At 43.6% G+C, this 10,286-nt stretch overlaps 2 protein-coding genes across 2 annotated transcripts in view; one reads left to right on the top strand and one right to left on the bottom strand.

Moving 5' to 3' along the window:
* Fancd2 (FA complementation group D2) overlaps positions 1-3,582 on the bottom strand; it is a 76,809-nt gene extending 73,227 nt beyond the window's left edge. The window contains exons 1-2 of the mRNA XM_013353049.2: positions 3,481-3,582; positions 1,272-1,368 (exon numbers count right to left, since the gene is read on the bottom strand). Of these exons, the coding sequence (XP_013208503.1) occupies positions 1,272-1,335 (64 nt within the window). The 5' untranslated portion in view covers positions 1,336-1,368; positions 3,481-3,582. The remainder of the gene's footprint in view (positions 1-1,271; positions 1,369-3,480) is intronic.
* Emc3 (ER membrane protein complex subunit 3) overlaps positions 3,582-10,286 on the top strand; it is an 18,515-nt gene continuing 11,810 nt past the window's right edge. Inside the window, exon 1 of the mRNA XM_005365316.1 lies at positions 3,582-3,900. Coding sequence (XP_005365373.1) covers positions 3,746-3,900 — 155 coding nt within the window. The 5' untranslated portion in view covers positions 3,582-3,745. The remainder of the gene's footprint in view (positions 3,901-10,286) is intronic.

Raw genomic sequence — 10,286 nt, 5'->3', positions numbered from 1 at the left:
CATGCTAGCTGCGGGTTTTGAGGAGGGGGTCTGTAGGGTCTTTCAGGGATCACATGAGTCCTCATGCTTGCCACGCACTTCACTAGCTGAGCCATTCCTCAGCTTCCTTTCCAGAACTCTTCTTAGCACCTTTGCCAACTGAATTCTCATTTGGTCAGAGTATGCACTATTTGTTTGCTAGTGACTTGCTGGCTTTGATAGGACTTAACTGTTTTTTCCTTCCTTCTTTCTTTCTCTTTGTTTGGTCCACCACCACCACCACCCCCCCCAGACAGGGTTTCTCTGTTTAACAGTTCTAGCTGTCCTGGAACTTACTCTGTAAACCAGGCAGGCTTTGATTTGAACTCACATAGGTCTGCCTGCCTCTGTCTCCTGAGTGCTTGAACTAAAGCCATGAACCACCACTGTCTGGCTATGACTTTTCTTTATATTATCACTATTATAGCACAACATTCTTAGGGGTAAAAGAAGACAAGTTAAGATTTGGAGCTCCCTATATAGATCAGGCCGGCTTCAACCTCACAGCAATCCTGTTTCTGCCTCCTAAGTGCTGAGATTAAAGGCATGTCTCACCATGCCCGGCCCAGCTGCTTTTCTAAAGGGTGAAGATTTCTTTTCTCTGTCTTCTAGGATCTAGATAATGATTCTGTAATAATTTTTTGTAAAGATAGATAGATTTATTCATTCACTCATTTATTTTTGGTTTTTTGAGACAGGGTTTCACTGTGTAACAGCACTGGCTGTCCTGGAACTAACTTTGTAGACTAGGCTGGTCTCGAACTCACAGAGACTTGCCTGCTTCTGCCTCTCTTGTACTGGGATTAAAGGTGTGCACCAATACCACCTGGCAAAGATTTATTTTTATTTCATGTGTGTGACTGACCACCTGAACCTAGATGTACCACATGAATCTATGGTGCCTCTGAGGTCACAGGGCATCGAATCCCCTAGAACAGACGTTAAAGACAGTTTTGGGGTGCCATGTGGGTGTTGGGAAATAAACCCAGATCCCCTGCAAGTGCAGCAAGTATTCTTAACCACTCAATCACCTACCCAGTGTATATAATATTTATTTTTATGATGGTAAAGAGTGAGGCTCAGAAGTGGTCCTAAGTGGCATTTGAGGAATTAACTCAATCCTTAATCTCCTAGAATCTCTGTGTTCTCTCCACTAATCCTTGACGGACGTCAGCACTTGAAAAGAATTTTGCATATTTTTCTATCTCACATATCTGTAATACAAATGTAACAGTAAAAGGTTAGATACTTACTGGAAGCATCTTCTGTTATGTTTTCTTTATCCTCAGAGTCTGACCGTCTTCTTTTGGAAACCATTTTGACCAATGTCTTCTGTACTTATATTACTTCCTAAGGGGGGAAAAAAAATCCAGGGTTTGGGTATTTAGCTCAGTGATACAATGCTTACCCCAAACACCAGAAGAACTAACAAACAGAGACAAGAAGTCTTTTGAAAACAGTTCTATCCATAAGCAGAAGGTTTGGGTCTTCACATTAATACTGTCTAAATCTAAATGCTGAGCACATTTTAGCTCTACAGCTGGCCAATAAATATCATATCAAGACATATTTGTTGTTGTGGAATATCTGTACACTGTGTGAAGCTGTATTGCTGTGATTGATGTAATAAAGAACTGAATGGCCAATAGGTATAGGTGGGACTTTGGGGGATAGAGAGGACTCTGGGAAGAAGGGAGAGGCGCCAGGAGACAGAGAACAAGCAGGATGTAGAGGAGTAGAGGTAACAGCCATGAGACACGTGGCAGAACGAGAAAGACTCATTACGATTGACGAGGTTGCTCACCAGACTCCTTCTCTGTTGCTAAGGAAGCCATAGCTCTTCTTCAACTGAGACGCAGACCACGACCTAGCCTCATCCACCTGCTCTCTGTTGATTACTTCAGTACTGTGTCAAACTTGCAAACAAGACGGACATCAACCCTGCTCTCAGGAAGCTTACAGCATACCAAGGTCTTTACGGTATTTAACTACATCTGTCTAACTGCAATGTTACACAGACACTAACCCTACAAACGAGGTACTGTGAGGGCGGGTGAGGCCAGTTAGTCTAGCCATAGGCGGAGCGATGAGGAAAAGCAGGGACAATTTCCCTCAACACTTGTTTCCCCTCAACACCACAGCCTTGCATACGTTAGGCAAGAACTCTCCTGCCAAAGACAGGAATTTTCATTTCTTACTTTGAAAATATTTAAACTTTATGTGTATGAATATTTAACTGTACTTATATACGTAGACCATGAGCACACCCGATGCCCACAGAGGCCAGAAGAGGGCATCGGATCCCCTGGAAATGAAGTTACAGGCGGTTGTGAGCCACTCTTTGAGTGCTGGGAAACAAACCCGCATCTCTGCAGAGCAACAAGTGCTCTTAATCACTGAGCTACTTCTCCAGCACCTGTTTATTTTTAAGACAGGGCCTCACCATGTAGGTTGGACTGGCTGGTCTCCATAGTGACCAGTTAAATTCTAGGCCAGCTACAGATATACAGTGAGACCCTGTTTCAAAAACAAAAACAAAAACCCCGTCTTAAGTGCTTTAATTATAATCCACTTATTTCTCACATGCTGACTTCGGCCAGGTACTCACTTGATCGGGGAAGGGCTGGGATTCTGACTCTGGAAGTCTGGCTCCAGAATCTGCACTCCTTGTTTCGTTCATTCATGAATTTACTTTCGATTCTAAGACAAGGCCTCATGTCGCCTAGAATCTGTGCTCTTTGTTTTGGCTCTTTTCAACGGTGAGGGTGTTGAGTGGCCCTGTATGGTCGGGAACCCATAGAGCCAATGCTGATGACCAACTGGTCCTCCTGCCTCCACCCAGGGAAAGCTATGACTACAGGCATGGGCGCCCACCCAACGAGCATCGGTGCTCCCATCAGTTCTTAACTCTTACTTAAGACAACGGTTTCTACTAAGTTAATGAGCACTTTCAGAGGACCCAGGTTCAGTTCCCAACCATGTAAGTGCCTCATAACTTCCTGTTATGACTCCAGTTCCAGGAGATCTGCACCCCCTCAGGTTCCTGTATGCACGTGCTGGACATAAATACACGAGGACAAAACAGACATACACATTAAATAAGTCTTAGCCAAAATGTGTAACACTGAAAGTTAAAATTTCTTACTGTGCGTTACCTACTACATGTAACCCCTGACAGCCATTGTTCAAGTGGAAACAGTAGAGAAAATCAGAGCCGCCTATCTTCGAAATGACATTATCCAACTTCCGAGAAAGCTTAAAAGGCCTTTATCTTACTCCTTTTAAAGGATTTGGGGTAAAAGCCTTGCTCACTTGGTCATGTAACCCACGCAAGGTAGGACCTAAGGGGTTGTCCCGTGTCAGAGCGGATGAAGAGGCCGAGGCTGAACCGCGGGGTTCTAGAGTCAGGCCGCGGTAGGTCTGGACCTGAACAGTAGCCTGAAGGGACGCGACGCCACTCACCTGCAGGCCGCCAGTCGCCTCCCTTTGCTTTCGACTTTCCCGCCTGACGGAACGCCTTTCCGACGCCATCGAAACAGCGCCGGCGCATGACGTCCGCTTCCGCGCCGGAAGTTGGCGGCCCGACGGCCCAGCTGGAAACAGTCGGTCGAGATAGCGAGGCTGTCCCAGATTCCATAGTAGTCAGTCGGAGGGACGAGTGAAGGCCCGGAGCCGAAGTCTGGGAGAAACCCAGCTCCTCCCAACACAGAGCGAGCTCTCAGCGAAGATGGCGGGGCCCGAGCTTCTGCTCGACTCCAACATCCGCCTCTGGGTGGTCCTGCCTATCGTTATCATCACTTTCTTCGTGGGCATGATCCGCCACTACGTATCAATCCTGCTGCAGAGCGACAAGAAGCTCACCCAAGAACAAGTGTCTGACAGGTCAGTACCCTCCTCCTGTCCTGCCGCCCTCGCTCCTGAGTGACCTTCGTCAAAAAAATAATGGATTTTATCACTTTCCCCGAGTTTACCTCTCGCCCCTTACTAGTAGGTTGACCTTGGCGGTTATCTCTGTTTCGCTTTTGTCTGTAAAATGGGGTTAATAACAGTACCTACCTAACAGGTAGAGCAGTCATGTGGCTTGAATTAGATGATAGCCTTTAGCACAGGGCCTGGAACGTACTAAGGGTTCAAGTAAATGTTAATACTGCTAGGCTAATGGCCAACCATCAGTTAGGTTTTCTGCTCCATTCCTTTGTTAAGAGTGCCTACTGAAAGCCAGATGCATTATTACCGTTAGTCCTGCAAACATCTAGCCAAGCGATTTTTGTAATCATTCCACCAAAAACTGTAATGGTCTGCTTAGCTGCTAAGAAATGAAGTGTCTGGAGAGACTGCCACAGAGAGATGTAAGGAATTGTAATGATCGCTCCCCTCCTGATGTGGAGGCAGGCTCTTCCTCACATGCTTTCTTACACGGTTTTTCTTTGGAGACAGAACTTTGACACATAACCTCAGTACAGATACATGCCGCTCTACGTTAAAATAAATAACAGTTTTCAGTCACTTGTTCTAATCATTTTCAGAGACTATCTGAAGAAAGACTATCTTAACATGTCCAGATTGCCTAGGAATCACTTACTTTAACAAAGAGTGTCAGGTTCAGACGTTTCTACAGAAAGAAGTGATGAAAAAAAAATCCCTTCTGTTTTATTGTATTTAAAAGTTATTTTCAGCTGTGCAGTGGTAATACACACCTTTAATCCCAACACTCAGGAGGCAGAGGCAGGCAGATCTCTGTGAGTTTGAGGCCAGTCTGTACTACAAAGAGGGTTCTAGGACAGCCAGGGCTGTTACACAGAGAAACTTCTTTTTTTTTTTTTTTTAAGAAAAAAAAGCAAAACAAAACCAAAAAACCACTTCTTAAGTAGTGAGATGGTAATGTAATCCAGTTGGTACAGCAATTGCACTCTGTACATGAAGCCCAGGTTTAGATTCCCCACCGTGCATAAGGCAGATGTGTCAGTGTAAGCCTTATAATCCCAGGAGTCAGAGGTGGAGCAGGAAGATCAGAAGAAGCTCAAGCTGCCTGAGGTCTGTTGGTCAGCCTGGACTAAATGAGAACCTGTCCCCCAAAATATGCAGCTTTGCCATTTTCGGTTGTCTTTCCTACTTATGCTGAGAAAAATAATAATAATCAGCCATCTTTATGAAACATTCTACAGCAGGTGCACTGGTAAGCACTTACATTTATTAATTTATTTAAAACCCAAAGCAATTCAATGTGGTAGACGCTATCATCTCATTTTGTGGAAATTGAGACTTTAGTGATATGAATGACAGTCAGGACTTTTAGACAGATATTGTGGTGCCCAAGCCTAGGCTCTTTCCATTCTCCAGTAGTAGCCACTATGGTTATTTTTGTATGACTTTAGTTGTGAAACTGACTAGAGACACCCCCTCCTTGAAGCTAACCTTAGGAAGTTAGCCTTGTACAGACTTGAAAACTATAAAAGATGCAAAATTAGGAGAGCTCAGACGTTTAAATTGTATTTCTGTTTTTAAAATATCTATTTTTGCTGAGCATGGTGGCACACACCTTTAGTCCCAGCACTCAGGAGGCAGAGGCAGGTAGATCTTTGGGAGTTATAGGACAGCCTGGTCTACATAGTGAGTTCAAGGATAATCAGAGCTGCATAATAAAGAGACTCTGTCTCAAAAAACAAAAAAAGAAAAAAAAACTTTTAATTTTGTTCTGTGATTGTTTGCTTGTGTGTGTGTGTGTGTGTAGTGCCTGTGGGAAGCCAGAGGGTGATGGAGCTGGAGTTACAGATAGTTGCCGTGTGGGAGCTAGGAACTGAACCACAATCCTTTGCAAGGACAGCGTGTGTAGGCTGGAAAGATGGCTCAGTGGTTAAGAGCACTAGTTGCTCTTCAAGAGGTCCTAGGTCCAATTCCCAGCACATACCTGGTGGCTCCCAGCTGCCTGTAGCTCTAGTTCCAGGGAAATCGACACTGTCTCACAGTCATACATGCAGGCCAAACCCAATGCACTTAAAATATAAAAATAAACTAATTATAAAAGACTAAATATAAAAAAAACCAGCAACTGCACTAACCACTAAACTACTTTTCCACCCTCATTCTTTTTTTCTTTGGGTTTTTCAAGGCAGGGTTTCTCTGTGTACTTTTGGAGCTGTCCTGGTGCTCGCTCTGTAGACTAGACTAGCCTCAAACTCACAGAGATCCGCCTGCCTCTGCCTCCTAAGTGCTGGGATTAAAGGTGTGCCACCACTGCCTGGCTTCATTCAGCATTTTCTATTTTCTATAAATTAATTCTCATTTTATCCTCACAATTAAACATGTTATCCTAAACCCTCTTTTACAGTTAAAGAAAGTTACTGTTAAAGAAAAGCCAGAGAAATAAGCGGCTTTCCCAGAGTTCTTGGGGTTAGAATTTTGTATTGACACTAACCCAAACTGATCATAATTGTATGTTGCAGTTTTCTACCCTGCTTCACCTTCCAGCCTTACAGTGATGGTTCTGAAGGGCATCAGACCCACAGCTCTTTTTCTATTTCCCAGATAAAATTCACATTTGGTGCAATGCATATATGAAAACTTTTGTTTGTTTTTCAAGAACTTTGGTTTTTGTTTGCTTGTTTTTTCGAGACAGTGTTTCTCTGTGTAGCTTTGGAGTCTGTCCTGGAATTCATTCTGGAGACCAGGCTGGCTTCAAACTTAACAAAGATCTGCCTGCCCTTGCCTCCTGAGTGCTGGGATTAAAGGCATGTGCCACTGCTGCTTGGCTTTCGAGAACTTTTTTAAAGCAGCATAATGCCCTTGTAATTCTCAGTTGAAATAGAAAAGTGGTAAGATGCTTTGTATTTCATAAGTGCGTATTTGTGCATAGCTGTCCTACAAGATGTCGTATGCACGGTCCTGTTGAGCTGTAAAATCACAGGCAGGTCAGGTATAAGCTAAAGCAGATGGATGTCCCAGAGGCAGTGCTGTCTGTGAATGTTTACTACTTGGCAGAGAAGTCTACACAGAACCAAGTTGGATTTTCCCTGTTTACTGGGTGTTTTCCTCTCTGTAAACTTAGTAAATAAAAAGCCTGTGCTCCTTGCACACTGGAATTGGGTTTGTGCCTTAGATAACTAGAACAGGAGTTAGATGAGGAATGCAGAAGCAGTGAAGGACATAGGGCAGTTCTTTGTTACATAACTGTTCCCACCATTGATGATATCATAACATCTCTGAATCAGTGAGAAATGACAGTTATGTGCCATTTCTCCTCCACGCTGTTATTGTAACAACCAGAAAGTTCCCCATATGCCAACATGGTGGCTCACTCCTGGAATCTGAGTGGGGAACTGAGGTGAGAGGATCACATGAGTTTGAGGCCAGCCTGGGCTAAAGAGTAAGATGTGGTCTCAGATCCTCAAAATAGACAGGTATATTGGTACATACCTATAATTCCAGTGCTTGAGAGGATGAGGCAAGATAATTAAGACTTCAAGGGCCAACCTAGGGTATAGGAAGCACTATCTCAAATGATAGTGGCCTAGATTTCTGTAAGGCCTCTAGAATATGCTATCCCTGTGAGAATCACTGCTTTAGGGAACATCTGTAGCTGTCTTTATTCCATCTCTTAAGTGGGGTGTTTGGGTCATTCCTTCTCTGACATGGTACAACTGCCCCACCAAAAACTGTACACGGGGCTAGAGACATTAAAAGAACTTACTGCTCTTTCTGAGGACCTGAGTTCAGTTCCCAGCATCTGTGTCAGGCAACTCATAACTGCCAATAACCTCAGCTCCAGAGACTCTGACTCCCACTATTGAGGAACTTGTAAACACACACACACACAAACACAGAGCATTCATTCACACAGATATACACAAAAATAAAATTATTTTTAAAAGATGTTCTTTATTGTAAAACATTTCTCTAAATACAGCATGAATTGATATTAGCCTAAAAAAAATCACAAAACGGGACGTTTGATAACTTGAGTAAATAAACTTTTGAAGGCAAAATTTAGCTATGGGTCGGGTGTGGTAGTACATGTCTTTAATCCCAGCACTTGGAAGACAGAGGTAGGTGGATCTCTTAAATTTGAAGCTAGCCAGGTCTATGTAGTGATTTCCAAGCCAGACAGGACTATAAAGTGAGACCTTGCCTAAAAAGACTATTAACTATGATTTTTTTTGTGAAATGCATTAAACCAAAAATGAAATATACATGGATAGAATGCATTAACCTATATCTGGAGACATAATGTATGTAAAAAAAAATGGTTCTTAAACTCAAAGAATATATTGATTCTTTAGAGAGAAAAGCAAATGAAAACAGATCCTTGGGAATTGGGTGTTTCCGTTTGCAATCACTAACTGTAAACTAAAGTTGTGGGCAGTACGATAGCCCAGCCGGTAAGTGCTTGCCAATAGCCAGACACTGAGTTCAGTTCCTAGATCCTACATGGTGAAATGAGAGGACCGACTTCTGCACTGCCCTCCAAATGTGCCCCATAATGATCACCCCTCCCAAATAGATGTGTATGTTTTCCTTTAAAGACTCAAGTTTTGCCGCATGTAGTGCTACATACGTTTAATCCCAGCACTCAGACGGCTGAGGCAGAAAAATCATAAATTCAAGAACAGCCTATGTGATTTAAAAAAAAAAAAGCCAGGACTACATAGTAGTGTACATAGGCATATATTAAGAAAATGTCTTTTAATTTCAAAATGCTAATGCTACCTAGTACAAGTACCTATTTTTAGATATTTATGAAAGTGAAGATGCAAAACTAGTGTTTTCTTCCAGAATTTTTACACTATGGGGAATGTAGCGATGGAGCTCAGCTTCAGAACTTGAGCAAGCGAACCTTGCCTTGATCACCATCTTCAGCCTCAACTCTGCAGAGTTCCTAAGCAGTTTCAATACAAGAGCTTACCTGCCATCAGAGTGTCTGGGAAAGTTCTGACTTACCACACAGTGAAGACGCTTCTGCAGGTGGCCAGTGCTGTGCTCCCTGTGCCACTGTGTGGAGGTCAAGGCTCTGCTCTCATAGAACTCCAGTCCAAGTGATAAAACAGACAAAAGACCTATAATAAATACCACCAACCCAGTACCTAGAATGCTCCAGGTCCAGCAGGAATCTCTTCAAATGAGATGATAGGGCCAGCAAGATATCTCAGGCCCAGCAGGTAAAGGCGTTTGCTGTCAATCCTGACCTGATGACCTGAGTTTGATCCCTAGTGCTTACATGGTGGGAAAAGAGGACTGACTCCTGACCAGCACACTTGTGAGATGGCTGGTGCGTGCGCGCGTGCGCACGCACGCGCGCGCACACACACACACACACACACAGAGTAATAAATGTTCAAAATAAAACCAGTCAGATGATAAATGACAGACTCTGCTTAAATCCCTTCAGTGTTTTACTTCTTATAAAGTCATGGCCTTATATAGTACGTTTCTTACCACCTTCAATGGTCTGGTTTGTTTGTTTTTTAATGTATATAAGTGTTTTGCCTGCATGTATGCAATGTGTGTCATCTGTGCCTAGTGCTCTCAGAGTTCAAAAGAGGAGGTCCGAACTGGAACCAGTTACAGATGGTTGTAAACCAACATATGGATGCTGACAGTTGAACCTGAGGCCTCTGCAAGAGCAGAAAGGGCTCTTAACCACCAAGCCATCTCTCAGCCCCCAGTCTGGGTCTTGCCATCTCTTTCTCATTTTTTCTTGTGTATGACCTATTGATTTTGTTATAGGGCTCATACCTACGACATTCTGTTGCTAGGCAACTCCCATTCATCCTTAAGATTCCTAGCCATGGAGCTGGAAAGATAGCTCAGTGGTTAGGAGCATTTGTTCTTGTAGAGATCCTGGGATCGATACCCAGCACCCATATGGTGGCTCAACATGCACTACAACCATAGGTTTATTCAGTTGAGGGGATCCAACGCCCGCTTCCAGCCTCCAAGGGCACCAGGCACACAGTGGTACACAGACATACATTCAGGCAAAACATGCATATACATAAAATAAAATAGTAAGAGATTCCTACCTAATCCTACATCCTCAGCAGTTTCCTCTTGCCTCGCTCTCTCTGTCATACACTCCCATAATGCTACCAGTCTCCTTAGGATATGACAGTTCACTTTCACATTCGCTCCTATAGTTGGTGTTTTCTTTTTGTTTTTTGAGACAGGGTTTCTCTGCAGCTTTGGAGCCTGTCCTGGAACTAGCTCTTGTAGACCAGGCTGGCCTCGAACTCACAGAGATCCACCTGCCTCTGCCTCCTGAGTGCTGGGATTAA

This window comes from Microtus ochrogaster, unplaced genomic scaffold (assembly GCF_000317375.1).
Source record: "Microtus ochrogaster isolate Prairie Vole_2 unplaced genomic scaffold, MicOch1.0 UNK1, whole genome shotgun sequence".
In the NCBI taxonomy this organism is placed as follows: Eukaryota; Metazoa; Chordata; class Mammalia; order Rodentia; family Cricetidae; genus Microtus; species Microtus ochrogaster.
Note: the sequence above shows the minus strand (reverse complement) of the source record. Positions and strands in the feature narration are given on the sequence as shown.